This window comes from Miniopterus natalensis, chromosome X (genome assembly GCF_054644295.1).
Source record: "Miniopterus natalensis isolate mMinNat1 chromosome X, mMinNat1.hap1, whole genome shotgun sequence".
NCBI classification, from domain to species: Eukaryota; Metazoa; Chordata; class Mammalia; order Chiroptera; family Miniopteridae; genus Miniopterus; species Miniopterus natalensis.
The window spans coordinates 87,071,928-87,088,178 of NC_142103.1; the positions used below are offsets into that span (position 1 = coordinate 87,071,928).

Here is a 16,251-nt window from a genome sequence, read left to right on the forward strand (position 1 = left end):
TTTTTAGAGAGAGAGAGGAAGGGAGAGAGAGAGAGAGAGCAAGGGAAAGAAACATCGCTTTGTTGTTTTGCTTCTTTATGCACTCATAGGTTGATTCTTGTATGTGCCCTGACCTGGGATCCAGCCCCCAACCTTTGCATATCGGAACGATGCTCTAACCAACTGAGCTACCTGGCCAGGGCTGGAGGGATCACTTTTTAAATTATGTAACTATCTAACCATTATGCTGTACAATTGGAACTAGTATAAAATAATATTGAACGCCAGCTGTAATTGAAAAATTAAAAAATGGAAAAAAATAAAAGAATTTCATAAAATAAAATACGTATGGCAAAAAAAGTAAGTCAGACAGTACAGACTGGGGGGAAGGAAAAGCATCAAGCAAAATGTGTCTTCAAGATCCCAATCCCATCCCATCACACTCCACTTCCTAGAAGTGGCCCCCAGCTTCTTTTATTCTTTCTCATGGTCGTAATTATGTATTTATATTTCCTGATTAGTTGATTTCTGACAGCATATGGATTTCCTCCTTAATGCAAAGCTATATACCAATAGTAATTTTAGACTGTAATATAAAGAATACAAAGCATTTATTTAAGCCAAAGGAGCTCTAGTCCCAGAGACACAGATTCAGATAGCAACCTAAATTGTGTTCCACCAAGGCAAAGGGGGGGCTGCCTTTTATGGCAAAAGTTCCCACACAGCTTCTCGATTACGTCCTTTCTGTGTAAATGAGGAATACAAATTGTGTAGTTCTGACTGGACAGGGCAGGTCTCAGTCCTTAAGTAAAAACACAAAACCAGGGTTTCCCTGTGGTTGACTCATGGGGAAACAAGTGGGCCATAATGGGGAAGCTTCGAGTTGAGTCTGAGAAGCCCCTGTCAGTAAATGTCTGCTAGACTCTTATTATTTATAAAGTTTGGGCTCTTGATTGATCATGGGGGGAGTCCATCTCAGCAGATGAATTTCTTCTCGGGGTTCACATCAGATGACTCTTTCTTCTTGGGGTCCACAAATATTACCTCTCATCCCTATCTATTTCCTAACTTGATTACTATATTATAATACTTTTATTCTTGTAATTGTTGCCTGTATTACTTAAATGATAGTGGTGCACCTTTTTTCAGGTTTAGACAAGATCTGTTGACTACCTGATATGACATGAGGAAATTATCACACTTATACTTCTCTTTTCTCCTCTCCACTTTCCATTTTGTTATATTATCATTCTTGCATCAACAGTGTTTCTAACATTTATATCTGTTCTGTAGGTATAGGTAGTCTTGGCTTGAGTCTGTAAATTGAAAATGCATTGTTGTTATCTTATAAATATAATTAACCATAGAACAAAGCAATAGAAGTTAGTGTTTTTAAGCAATTATTATTTTGTGGGCACTCTTCTAAGTAAAATGTCCCATCTATTTCTCATGACATAGATATAGTGATTAGCCCCATTTTACAAATTGGAAAACTAAGGCACAGAGGAGTTATTTGATTTACCTAATACCATTTGGCTAATATGTGGTGGAGCTAGGATTTGAATTTATAGAGGACTCTGGGTATCTCCTAGTCTGTGCAGTCTCATTCACTATATTGGTTTCCTCAAGAGACTGCTGACCCTTGGTCGCGTGTTCTTGTTTATGAGTATGGCCTAGGCTGACATGGAAAGGCATGTGGCTTTCCTCTACAGTTGGTTAGTTTTATAATTTTTCATGCATTTGAAAATCAGAGTCACGTAAAATGTTAATTACTGATGAATTTTAATGATTTAAAACAATTAATTAGAGTAATTTTAATTCTAGAAGAGACCTCAAAGGCTCTTTCTTACAACTCCTTACTTTTCAAATGAAAGCACTTAAGTTCAAATAGATTACGTGACTTAGATAACTCCTTGCCCAGATGATTAGTTAGTGGCCAAGGAAAAGGGGGAGGGAATGAAGAGAAAAAAGCAATTTTATTCTTTCCCATTGTACTCATTTAAACTTGGTTACTGTGCTATAGGCGGGAAAACTAGCTTCCTCCACAACCTCCACTTATATTCTCTTTCACTCCCATTACTGAGAAATGAAAAAGTGAAGATGGGGCAGAGGTTGCATAGTGAAGTTCCAGTCTCTCCAGATAGTCTAGAATTTGATTTTATTTCTTATAGTCTTCCCACTACTTGGAAGCAGCTCCGAATTTATATGTATTTTAGGTTCTAAAAGATAGCTGTTTTGCATAACGGAATATTTAGGGGAGAGTAGATTTGCTACGAAGTGCACAAAATTCTGGTGAGTTAATCAGATGAGGAGCAGTTTCGAAAAGGAAATGAGAGTCAAATGAGAAATAAAATTGGATCTTTCTTTTGAATTACGGTTTTAGAAAATAAGAGGGAAGCCCCGTTCTTGTAACTTCTTCCATTGCAGAACACGAGTTCTTAATCTGGAGTCTCCGGACAGACCCAAATATCCTAAAATTCTATGTAAATTCTCTTTAAAGGTATGGACAGGTATTTGTCTGGGTAGACATTTCATAGCGCTCATCAGATTCTGAGAGGTAGCCATGATCTAGAAAAGGTAAAGGACCACTTAACTAATGGTTCCCAACGTTGTTCAGATAAATTGTAATTTCTTAACAGCCAAGGCATTTGCAAGCTTATCCCAGTCCCTTCTAACCGTATCTTCCAGCACTCGATACTAGGAATCTCCCAAGAAACCAGGCCTGTGAGATCTTGACTGCCTGAGCACATAGTGCATCTTTCTTCCCTGCGAACTTTGATTCTCTAATATACACATAATGTAGAATTCATTTTCAAATATTTTTCTTAACTGTAAACCCAAACTACCATTTAAGACTCCCTTAAGCTTTAAAAAATGTTCTTGACCTCTTTAGATGTTAAAAAGCCTTATACCTTATCTGTAGTTTTCACATTTAGAATTTATTTAACTTATTGTGATGTATGCATTTTTTCCTCATGTGTAAAATCCTTGTAGGTAGGATAAGAACTGCCTCTTACACTTGGTGTTTCTCTGTTATCAAGTAAAATGATACTGATACAGTATGTTTTCATCCATTTTTCTGGTGTAGTTGATAAGTCTTTATTTGAACCCCTACTGTGTGTCATGCTGGGTTTCTAGAATGGAACAAAACTGGCAGAAAGTAATATTCTGTATTCTACATTCCACTAGGGGAGACAGATAAAGGAGATTAATTAAAATACATAAAATGTTAAATAGTAGTAAGTGCTAATGAGAAAAATATAGAGCAGTTAAGAGGGAAAGGAAATGAGTGTAAGTTTGATTTGGGAGCGAGCAATTTTAGGTGGGGGAGGGCAGGGAAGGAGTCACCAATAATGTGATTTTGGAGTAAAGATGCAAAATACGTGGGGGAGTGAGCCATGTTGATGTCTGGGGCAAGAGAACTCCAGGCAGAGGAAACAGGAAATGCAGGAAACTAGCCTGTTTGAGGAATATGAGGAGAGAGGCAAGAAATAAAATCAAGGATCTAATGGTGAGGCCAGACCATGTCGGGTCTTGTTAAATCAGTGACTTTTACTCCCCAACAGCAGGGATTTGAGACGAACTTTATGATGAACCATTGTAATAGATCACTCTGGCAGCTCTGCTAAGAATAGATTAACAAGGACAGGGGTGGGAGTTGGGGAGCAGTGAGGAGGCTATTGCAATAGTCCATGTAAAATAAAATGGTGAGTTTTGGATTAAGGCGATGGCAGCAGGATGCTTAGGAGTGGTCAAGTTCTGGATATATTTCCAGCTGAGTGTTGTGAGAGTCCTCAAATTTCACTCCAGGTTTTCTTGTCTGAGCAAACTGCCAGTTTGAACTTGTCATTGGTTGTGGAAGAAGGGAGAACTTCAAGAGAAGTAGCTGGGTTTGGAGGAGTGTGACGGGGAAGCTCAGTTTTGGATGCTTGAGTCTTATGATAACTCTAAGTGGAGATAATAAGTGGATGACTCCAGCATCTGGAATTCAGGAAGGAGGTCTGGAGTAGGTTTATATAATTGGAAGTTACCATCAAATAACTGGTATTCAAATGCATGAGATTGGATTTGATTAACACCTTATTGTTTCCTGGATAAGGCAGAATAAATTCTGCTTTGTTTCCTTCAGGATTTTTAATTAAAATTGTGCCTTAAGTGAAAAACCTTATTGAGGGGTAACCGAGTAACACTCCTAAGGACTGTGGGCATGGGTTGTCAATTAAAAACCAGAATTGAAGTGAATTTTATGAAACGGTCTAAATTGATTTATATTTGTCTTTGTGTATGTGTGTGTGTATGTGTGTTTTAGGCCAGACCTGATTGATTGGAATAGTGTGCTTTGCCAGCAGTCAGCCGCACAAAGACTGGAACATGCATTCAACATCGCCAAGCATCATTTAGGCATAGAGAAACTACTGGATCCTGAAGGTTGGTACATTTCTGAACTACCACTGTTTTCAGTATAGTTTAATATTTATCTACATAAGCCTAACATTTCCACAAAGTAAGCACAAAGTACAGTAGAAACTATGCATCGTATGTTTTTCTATAGTCCAGATATATTTAAAAATGTTCTGTGTTTTTGCAATATATCGTGAATTGTCCTATGTGACTTCAATTCTCAAAATACCAATATCTAAACCTAAAGTGTAAAATGCTGGGGGAAAAAATCGATGCCTTTGGAATGTATATGCCTCATGAATGGCATACTGACTCCAAATAATTATAAAAAGTTCATGTTTTGCTTATTCTACCAAGAGATTTGATACACTAATCAGCTTTAATTAATTAGCCACTCTTGCCAATTTCATTCATATACTCCATAAAAGGCAACATAGTTTACTGTTTAAATCAGGTAATCTATTCCTGGCACTGCTTCTGTTATAATTTGTCACTCTGGGGGGAACCCGCCATTGGATGGTTATCATTTTCTGCTGCTTTAGTTGACAGGCAGCACTGTATTTATATTTTTATTATATTACACTTAAGTAAATTTCATCCTTACCTCTGGTGCTACATGGTCGTACCCTCTAGATACAAGGACTAGAGGGATAATGTTTCCCGACCTCTGCTTTCCTTCTGGCCTATGAGGCACTTTCTGTTTGCTTGCCAAACTCTTTGAAATTGCAGACTCTGTTCTCACTTTCCTGAGGCTTTACCACACTTTAAAACCAGAAGTTAAAGAAGCAGTGTCAGTGGGATTGATATCCGTGATACGATCCAAGCTGATATTTGGATAGGGTTACATAATTCACTGGTCTTTGGAATATTGAATCAATTCCAAATAAGGAGATCCTTGCATGGTGGTGAAAAGGTCAGAAATAACTCAGAGGATAGCCTTTCACTGGTGAATTTATCATCAACCAGAATCAAATCCTCAGTCCTACAGACCCAGAAACCTGATTGCCTCATCTTATTGCAAGCAGATCCATATGGGGGGGAAGGGGGAAGGTCAGGGAGTTAACTTTAAATAAGCTCAAAAAATGATGTATCAATCAAAATGGAAATTCAGTCATTTTAAATGATAGATTTAACTATCCCAAGGACCAGAATACTCATATTTAACTGATCGATATATTGTTCTTGGTAAGCACCTGTACCTGGGAAGGAAAATTATAAAAATGCAATTGTGTTTCTGAGGTTGGATTCAGATTAAACTCATTAAAAATGTTTCTTCTCCTTTGGATAATGCATAGCTGAGCACTGACTCCGGTAACCTCTTTTGTTGCTTCAGTAGGTGATTAACATCTCTCCTGCTCCAAGTTTAGCTCTAGTGGAGAAATTGTATCATTTGTATTTCCTTGTTTTGCAAGATCAGGGAGAGTTATCTTGCTGTTGAATTCTAATATTGATTTACAAGTTTTTTCATATTCCATTAGGGTAGAGAGGGCAGACATATAAAAATACGTACTCCAACCCCTGAGGATAAGAGAGCTATAGTATATGGATTTGAAGGGTACGCCTGTTAACAGTTTTTTGGTTGTTTATTAAACCCGCATGTGGTAGTCAGTTTCCCTTATCTGGAATATATACTGTAGTTATTCTTGTGTGTGCCCTGTCCTTTCATAAAGTAGTAAGAGTAGGTTTAAAATAGATACTTTTCTCGTTAAGTGATAAAGTGGCTTTTGATCTCTGACTCCTCCTTTGAATCAATGAAGTAGGGGTCGCTAGACAGGCATTCACATCAAAATTAGAAAGTATACATTGATGAACCTGTAATCAGAAAAGGGCAGCTGCATAACACTGTATTTTATAGCATAAGATAGCCTGGCATATCCAATTCCATATGTTCTCCTAAATGGAATGTGTATGTTGAAATGCACAACATGTAGACCTATAGGAACACCATTACAGTAGCTCCAATTTGACAATTAAAAGTCAACCGAATATAATATGAAATGCAAGCTGATTAATAGAAATCAAACCACTGGTTGTGGTTTCATTTGGCCGATAAACTCTTCAATATGAAATCCCTTTCTATTTATAGACTCCCTTCCAATTCAAATTGCATTCTATCTCCTAAAATGGTTTATTAAAGTTTATTTATGGCTGTCAATAAGATGAAGATTCGGCATAAATCTTGTATTTTTAGATATCTATCAGTTTCTGCCAGTATGTTAGGGAAATACCCAAATATGCATTTAAAAAATGTTGTTCCGTATTTTTCAAGTGATGATAGCAATAATAATTAAAAGAAAAATATTAGCTAAATCATAAGGCTTTTTATTTGCTGAGACAGAATAGCATCTCTTAGCATCTAAGACTTAGAAAATCTCTTCGATATATCTAACAGGGGTGATTCATGGATATATTTCATGCCCTGTATGGTAATTATCATTGAGAAGTTCATATTTTTATTTAACCAACTATTGATTCTTTAGCTTATGCATGACGATGTCAGCTATTCTTCAAAACCATTTTTACTTCATATCTAAATATGGCCCTTAGGAGGTTAATGAAACATTTTGCTTTATGTTTGGGGAGATTTTTACTGTGAGGGGATTGAAGTTACATTTAGCTTAAGAAATACTTGCCAAAAAATGTTTCTAGAATTTTAAACATATGCTTTGTTGATTGGGTTGGTTTATAAATTAAACAGTCATTGAAATATAATTTGGAGGTTTTCATATCTTGCATATACCAACTTTATTATGCTTTGTTTGGCCTTAACTGGTGTTTTGAGACCTGAGGTTTGGTTTTAAGTGGAATTGCCTTTTAAAATGAGTAGCAGTTGCGTTAACATAAGCAATTTCAGGAGCTGTTTCTGGTTTGTTTAAATGTTAACACATGCAAAAAGTACTACTAGGGTAAAATTATTTAATAATTTATACATCTTTATGCTCATAGATATAAAAGGCTTATCTCCTTCAGAATATACCCTATTGTGAATCAGACGATTCACTTTCTGTCACCATTTCCCTATAAGACATGCATAGTACATACATTGTTGCTTTCATATGCATTGTTTGCTTCCCTAAGTTTCAAACAAATTGGTTTGTTTGCCAATCCAAACAACACTTTCTGCATTAAGAGAATGAATGCTTTGTCAGGTTTTCCTTGTGAATAACAAAGCGAAGATGTTCTTTTTAAAGGAATAAAAAAATGGGGGCTAAAAAATCGTGCCTGTTGTAGATGACTTTTTTTTTGAAAGGCCAATATATCAATATATTTCTTTTTTAAAATTTATTTTATTGTTGAGAGTATTACTGATGTCCCCCATTTCCCTCCCTTTGCCCCCCTCCCCCCATCTCCCCTCCACCTACCCCAGGCCTTTACCTGTCTGTTGTCTGTGTCCATGGGCTGTGCATATATGCTTATAAGTTCTTTGGTCAATCTCTTCCTGCCCTCCTTCTCACCTTCCCTCTGAGATCTGTCAGTCTGTTTCATGCTTCCATGTCTGAGGTCCTATCTTGTTCGTCAGTTTCTTTCGTTCATTAGATTCCACATATAATTGAGATCATGTGATATTTGTCTTTCTCTGCCTGGCTTGTTTCACTTAGCATAATACTCTCCAGGTCCCTCCGTGCTGTCCCAAAGGGTAAGAGATCCTTCTCTTTACAGCTGCGTAGTATTCCATGGTGTAAATGTCCCACAGGTTTTTTATCCATTCATCTACTGATGGGCACTTGACCTGTTTCCAGATCTTAGCTACTATAAATAGTAATGCTGTGAATATAGGGGTGCATAAGTTCTTTGTGATTGGTGTTTTGGAATTCTTAGGTTATATTCCTTGAAGGGGGATCACTGGGTCAAATGGCAATTCCATTTTTAATTTTTTGAGGAAACTCCATACTGTTTTCCACAGTGGCTGCACCAGTCTGCATTCCCACCAGCAGTGTACTAGGGTCCCCTTTCTCCACACCCTCGCCAACACTTGTCATTTGTTGATTTGTTGATGGGAACCATTCTGGCAGGTGTGACGTGATTACTGTAGTACGTCATTTCCATTTGGGATATGCAATATGATGTGGATGTGCCCTCAGGTTTTAACCAGGATAACTTTAGAATGAAAAATTAATGATGAGAATAAAATTTGATGAACACTTGGGCTTGTGAGAAATATTTATAACCTCAAAATGACATTTACAAACCAATTAGCTTGGTTTTAATCCATTCCATTTGAACTTCATGAGGATGGTGACACAGGTGCTATTTTCTGCTTGGCTAATCCCAACATCACTCTTCAGTTGGTTTTAGAGTCTACTTTTCTAAGAATTAGCTCTATCATTTGGTAAGTTTTACTCCTGAAATGGTCTCAGACTAAACTTTGCATGCATGGGATTCATTAGTTTTTAAAAAACTATTCAAGGGCAAATATATGGCAGTTGCTATAAAAGAGAAGACTGCCTTTAAGTCCTTTTATTTGGGTGTGATATCAATTGTGCAAACAAGTGGTGTTTTCTTTCTTCCATCTTTGTCCCAATCATCACATTTTGGTACCCTAAAAACAGGAAACTTTAATAAGGAGTTTACACTAAGTGAAATCAAAAGAGTAAAACCATACAAACTTAGAAGGATGTTGTTAATTTAAATAATCAGAACTTTTTATGGGCATGCATACTCATTTCATATCATTTAGTTTGATATTTTTTCTGGAACCCACTATAGAATACCCCTGTTTTCAGAAAATATAACAAGGTTGGAATGTATTGGTCGTCTTCACGTGTACAGCGTTTCAACCAGAAATTATTATTATAACTCTCTCAGACTCTTTAGAACCAAATTCTCTGAGGTGCGAAGTGTTCTTTTTTTGTATAATTAAAAAGTATGTTAACTTAGCATGATACTACCCAGGTCCATACATGCTGTTGGAAAAGATAAGATTTCCTCCTTTTTTATGGCTGAGTAGTACTCCACTGTGTAAATGTACCCCAGCTTTTTTATCCATTCATCTACTAATGGGCACCCAGGCTGCTTCCAAATCTTGCCTATTGTAAATATGCTGCTATGAACATAGGGGTGCAGATATTTTTTCTAATCAGTGTTTCGGGTTTCTTGGCTATATTCCCAGAAGTGGAATCGTCGGGGTCACAAGGCAGGTCGATTTTTAATGTTTTGAAGAAACTCCATCCTGCTTTCCTCGGTCGCTGCTGTACGCACCTGCATTCGCACCAGCAGTGCGCGAGGGTTTCCTTTATTCCTCACCCTCACCCACACTTGCTGTTTGTTGATTTATTGATGTTGGGCTGGATGAAAAAGGTGAAGGCATTAAGCAACAAAAAACACAAAGAAAAACAAAAACCTCATAGACACAGAGAACGGTATGGTGATTACCAGAGGGAAAGGGGGTGGGGAAGGTAGAAGATGATAAAGGGGGGATGGATGGTGGTGGAAGGAGATGTGACTTGGGGAGGTGACCAGACAATACAATATACAGATGATGTGTTGTAGAATTGTACATCTGAGACCTATATATTTTATTAACCCATATCCAATAAATTCAATAAAAAAGTATTTTTATAGCACATATGTGAATAAAAATGGCTATTGCCTTTTTGATAAGAAAGTAACCTATATAAAATATGTACTCCTTTGTACTGCTTTGGGTTATTTATATCATTATCTCTGGCAGAGAGTCTTTAGCAATATTACAAGTTGTTATCTAAAACTAAATCCTGAGTTTCTTGGAAGAATAGTTCTTAGTCTAGTTATTCTGCTATGGAAAATAGAAAGTATCACCATCTGCTTATATAGATATTATAATAACAAAATAATATTCCTGTTATATCAGCAGGACCACTTTTTCCAGGGTTTCTTTTTTTAAGAAACATTAAAATTTGATCATTAAGACCAAATTATATTATTTAATAGTGTTAAATGTAATAATAATGAAAGTATTTCTTTAATTTTGAACTTCAGTATATTGTATTTGCAGTGAACAAATTGGGGATGGCATTATTGTATTAGCAAAGGAATGGTGTACATTAATAGATTTAGTGTTGCCATCTCATTTGCTTAATGTATATTCAGCACAATTTTTCAGCAAAGGAATTTTGGAAACACTGTGTTAAGGAATATACTTTTTTTTTCTATCCTCACCTAAGGGTATTTTTTCCATTGCTTTTCAGAGAGTGTAGAAGGGAGGGAGGGAGAGAGAGAGAGAGAGAAACATCAGTGTGAGAGAGACAAATTGATTCTTTGCCTCCCGCACGCACCCCGACCAGGGCCAGGGAGGTACGTGCCCTTGACTTGAATGAAACCTGAGTCCCTGCAGTCCGTGGGCCTGCACTCTAACCACTGAACCAGGCGGGCTGGGGCTTAACTGTATACTTTTGTTAGCATTGGTTACAATAGAGACTAGCATTGATACATAACGAGGCTTTAGAAAAACTGATGGCCAACCTATACGTCCAGAGAACTGTGATTAATGTACTCTTAGCCTGCATATAATTTGAGTCATATCCTTAGGCCTAATATCATATTAGAATATCCTTGACTCTTCTGGGTTTAATCCCGAACCTTACTTTTGTTACACTTTTCTTTTCCATGGGCAGACACGTTGCGTAACTAGTCATGACTATCCACTGCCACTTTAATCCTTTAATGCATTTGAATTAAAGATGACTTTTATTTTAATAGATCCTCAGATTTATCATTGCTACTATAGAAAAAAATCTTTAAGGGACAATGAAGCAGTGCTTTGTACATGAAAGTAATGCATAGCAAAATAAATAAATGAAAGTTTCTACATGGGTAAAAGGCTACTGATAATAGTATATCAATATTATAGTAATCTAAAAATGAAGATAAAGATATTTTAACATTGTGGTGCAGATATGTTAACATTAAGATATTACCTTGCACTGTCCTGTTTCTTGATGCAGAACTTTTAAATTTCTTGTCACAATACAAATTTTTAGAAAGTGTATTGATGCGTACTTCCTAGTAGCCTGAAAAATCTGACAAAGGCATGAGAGAGAGAATGAGAATGAATGAATATGAATTTGGTATCTCTTCTTGGTACCTTGTATTCTGTATCAGTACAGATAACATAAAAAAATGACTATTTTCAGGACAGTTTGAACTAATCGCTAATAAATTGAAGCGATTTTTATTCCACTGATCCATTTCAGTTGTTTGGGTGACTGAAATAATTGGATGTAAGTGTCTCAAATTTATCCACTTAGACAACAAGGAAACCTGCAAAATATTAAAAATGACATTTGTACGTGTGCATGGCCTTGATTTATCCTTTGTACTATATTTTGGCATTTTCTACTAATCTTTCATCTTCTTTTTTAACTTATCACAATTTTGACTTCATGGAAAATAGTCAGCCTATTTATATATTTTTTATCTCTCCTAGGTGCTGATCTGTTAAAATAAAATGAATATCATTCATTGCTATAGTTATATAGTTTCTCACTTGATTGTGGAATTTAAATAATGAAATATAACCTAACCAGGTGATTTAAGATGTTCGCTGTGGATGAAGTTCACAAGCATTTGAGTATAATCCTTGCCTAGATAACTGGAAATGCTTTGTTCAGAAGCATTTGAGTATAATCCTTGCCTAGATAACTGGAAATCTCTTTTCAATTACTTTACCAGGATGCTTTTTACAACAGTTTTTAAAATAAGTGGGGGAAACATAACTTCTTAGGCCTATACAGCCATGATAAATGATACTGAATGACTGATAGGACATCTGTAAATTGATTAAACAGTTGGGAAATGCATCCATTACATTCCAATGCTGAATGACATATAATAGATATTTTGTGGATGGTGTCCCCAGATATATCATCACTAGGAGTCCATTAGACTCTTAAGGAAAATATATTAGAAAAAAATTTGTTGTTCCTTCGCTATTGATTTTTTAATAAAACTCATCTATGAAGTAATAAATGAGCTATTAGTAAGTTTGACTAATTAAAGTGACTAATTTAAAATTGCTGATGTAAGGAAAATTGCTGATATCACCTATGGAATAGATGATAGCTATGTTTTTATTTATCAGAGAAGGGTATAGCCTTAACCAAGGCATTTTGAATATTTAGTAGTGGTAGCAAATAATAATAAAAAGGCATAGTTTTGAAATTTCTATTAGGTTTTAATTAAATCAATGATAATATTTGAAAGTAAGGCATATATAACTTATAGTTTGGACATTTTTATTTATTTCACCATCTTCATAATGGAATTAACCGTGTTTGATAAAAAATTACAAGAGATATCATGGAACTTGCAAATGAATATCTGAAAACTTTAAAATCGAGTACTAGCAAAATAGATATCAGGTTGTACATATGTTTTCCAATTAAATAATTTTTCTAACAAAAATGGATGGGCTGTTTAACAGATGGAATGTGAAATATAAGATAAAAAGGTACTCATTACAATAACATTTGGGTAAAATAATAATGAACCTGGGTCTTGGTAGATGCCATTTAATTCTTAAAACAGGATAGCTTAATTCTCATGAAAATGGGATTTGATCCTTGTAAAAGAGTCCCGAAATTTTACAGTAGTCTTGTGATTATACTTAAAAATAATAAACTATACTCATAGATTTATTGTCTTATGGCACACCGGTGGGGTTAGTGGGTCGTATGCTATCCAATTGAGAGAGGAGAAAACTGTTACAGCTATTAAGTGCTTGGGGATGTTATGGATTACTAAATTTTATTAAGGTGGTTGAAACCCAGTGTTCTTACCTTTTTGAAATAATCAATATTCCACAGTATCATTCTTGGGAGATTTTTTTTTTTTTTCAGTATTGCTGAATAAACTTTTTACCTCAGATTGAAGCACAGTTTTCCCTTAAAATTTTCTCTTTTATCACCAGGGCTATCAACTGAAGTATGCAAAGTTCCTTTTGGTAAAACAGCAGTAGAATTTAACTAGGACAGTGATGTTCTAGGAACCTCACATACTTAATCCTGTTGCTTTTGCACTATAATCCCAAGGCAACTCATCCTTACTTTATAGATGAAGAAACTGAGACTTAGCCTTCCGAAAACCGAGATCACACAGCCAGTAGACAGATGAGCTGGAATCAGATCCCGCCGATTTCTTCTCAGTCCATGTTATTTCCAACAGGACTGCCCAGTAAAATTACATGGGGGACAATTATGAAAATATTGGGGTTGGAGCAGATACTCTGATTTCATTGGTCTGAGGTGGGGCCCCGACATCTACAATTTTTTAATTCATTTTTAAGGTTTTGACATAATTGCAGGTGTCCCCTTCCCACCCCCTTTGCCCGCCTCCACCCACCTCCGCCTGCCCCTCTCTTTGCCTTACATCAGCAACTTTCAAAGCTCATCAGGTGAGACTGTCATGTAGCCAAGGGAAAATTAGCTGCAGTAGGACAGTTGTTTCCACAAGATACGCCTTTTTAGGGGATACAACGCGGAATCTGTTGTCTGGGGTTTGTTCAGACCTCTAGCATTTTCTTTCTTTCTTTTTTTTTTTTTTTTTTTTGGTTAATCCTCACTTGAAGATATTTTTTCCATTGTTTGGTTTTTAGACAGGAGGGAAGGGGGAGAGAGAGAGAAACATCGATGTGAGAGAGACACATCGACTGGTTACCCCCGGCAAGAGCCCCAATCTGGGGGAGGGGAGCGAACCCACAGCCTAGGTACGTGCCCTTGACCAGGAATCGAACCCGCGACCCTTCGGTGTGCAGACCGACGCTTTACCACTAAACCACACTGGCCAGGGCCTCTAGTTACTTCTTCCTCAAGAAGTAACTAAGCCTCCTGCTTAGATCTTCAAGTACTGGGGCTTTGCTTATTGCTAACAGCCCTGTTAATGAGAAATGCTTTGTCCAGCAGATAAAATAGAAGTAGAGTAGCTGTCACATTAGACTGGCTACCAAAACATTCTCTTTAGGATTAAGGGACTTAGTTTACCTCCTGTCCACACAGCTTGCTCGCTCGCTCCCCTCCCCCTTGCTTCTGTTTATTACTCACACACATGTTTGTGATAGAATGTGCTCTCATTCACATACTGATTCCACCAAAGAGTTTTCCAGGACAACCTGTGTGCCTGATTCTTTGGCCTTTTATTTATTTTTCCTTTTTTCTCTTCCTCTCTCACTTTGATCCTAATTAATATCATTCTGCCCTGTCATCAGGGATGTGATGATTCCTTTTTAAGCCAGTAAATATCTCTTTTATTGGCACAGCTGGTAAGCCCCCCAGAGGAATTTTTAATAACTAAGGGGTAATGAAAGAAAATAAAAAATGGCAGTAATATAATCTTTTCAGGGTACAAGTTTGTGATCCTATAAATCCATTTAAAAGAAACAAATGGCTTTAGTTAACTCCATGACCTCTGATATTAATGCCACAAATAGGTTGGCTTTAATCAAAAGCTATTTATCTAGGATTAGCTTTACTAAACAGTCTGGATTTCAGCTGGATACATGACTTCTAAATGACAGGATGTAACGGGCATTGGGGCCTGCAATGTCACTGCAGTTGTGAAGAGATAACATTGGCAGTTATACTCCCAGATGCCATAGAATATAATCTAGCACTGCAATTACGTAGCCATAGAAAAGGGTACAAGACAGGGAACACTCCGGCATGGAATCTTTATGTCATCAGATGGCCCAGAAGCAACCAACACACACACGTTCGCCCCTCATCCCTGTAGGGTGCATGTGGCAAGAGCCAAGGTCAGTGTGGGCTGCTTGACACAAAGAGGCTGCAGCCCTGATTTCCCACTAATATTTAATAGCACTCTAATCACAGAGGGTAAAGGCCCGCACATCACTTCACAGCCCCCCTCGGCCACTAGGCTAAGAGTAGTTCTGTCTAGCAAACATTTCAGTTATCTGCTTCCATAGTTCTAAGAAAATAAGAACTTCTGATCATTTTCCCAGGCAAGCTTAGGGGCCTGATTTTAACCTTTTGTTCCTAGATCCAACTAGCCTTAGATGAAAATCCTGTTTTTGCCTTCAGTGAGATATATGGCACCGAGATGCTCTCTGAGCCTTAGTTTTGGTCATGTGCAAAGTAGAATCAACAATATCTACCTGGTACAGTTACCATGAGGGTTAAGTAATACCTGTGAAGTATGCATAGTCAAGTGCCCGGAATAATGCATAAATTAAGTGGTACTTCCCTTTCTGTATCTATAAATTATCTTAATCAGGGAGAGCTGATTCTCCTAATTATTTTGCCTACCTCTGGGATAAGTGCTGATTCTCCCCAAATTAAATAATTTGTCATTTTAAATCCCCCTCTTCTCTCCGCAACCTTCTCACTTATTCCAGTTTCCTGACCTGAGGGTGTTGCTAATTCACAGCTCGACTTGTGGGTGGTAGTCCTTCACATCCTCGAGATCCAGAGTATTATCTAATCTTCACAGTAGACTTGAACTACATCTTGAATTTCCCATTGGTGACCTCACTCACTCACTCACTCACTCACTCACTCACTCACTCACTCACTCTCAGTTCCACTGAAGATTTCTAAGAAGTCTCCTGAAGGCTGGTTCCTAGTTATAATACCTTATTCCTGTAATTGTTTTAGTATTTATAAGACACTCATTAGCCTACTTGTGAAAACATAAGGAGTTTTTCTTCTGCAACCATAACTTTATTTAACAATGTGCGGGTGGTTGAAGTGGTTCCCAGAAATCTCAGAAAAACATGTCTTCTGAAACCAGGAGTAACATTTATACAGTAATGTTGATGTGATCTGTTATAACATTTACTGAACATTTATAAGTGTGGGGCACAGTAATTAACATTTTATAGGTATAATTTCATTTTATTCCCACAACAACCCTAGAAGGTCTATGCTATTATTATGGCCA

General features: G+C 36.9%; 1 protein-coding gene across 1 annotated transcript in view; it reads left to right on the forward strand.

Moving 5' to 3' along the window:
• DMD (dystrophin) overlaps nucleotides 1–16,251 on the forward strand; it is a 1,831,916-nt gene that overhangs the window by 377,150 nt on the left and 1,438,515 nt on the right. Inside the window, exon 7 of the mRNA XM_087813416.1 lies at nucleotides 4,289–4,407. Within this exon, the coding sequence (XP_087669542.1) occupies nucleotides 4,289–4,407 (119 nt within the window). The remainder of the gene's footprint in view (nucleotides 1–4,288; nucleotides 4,408–16,251) is intronic.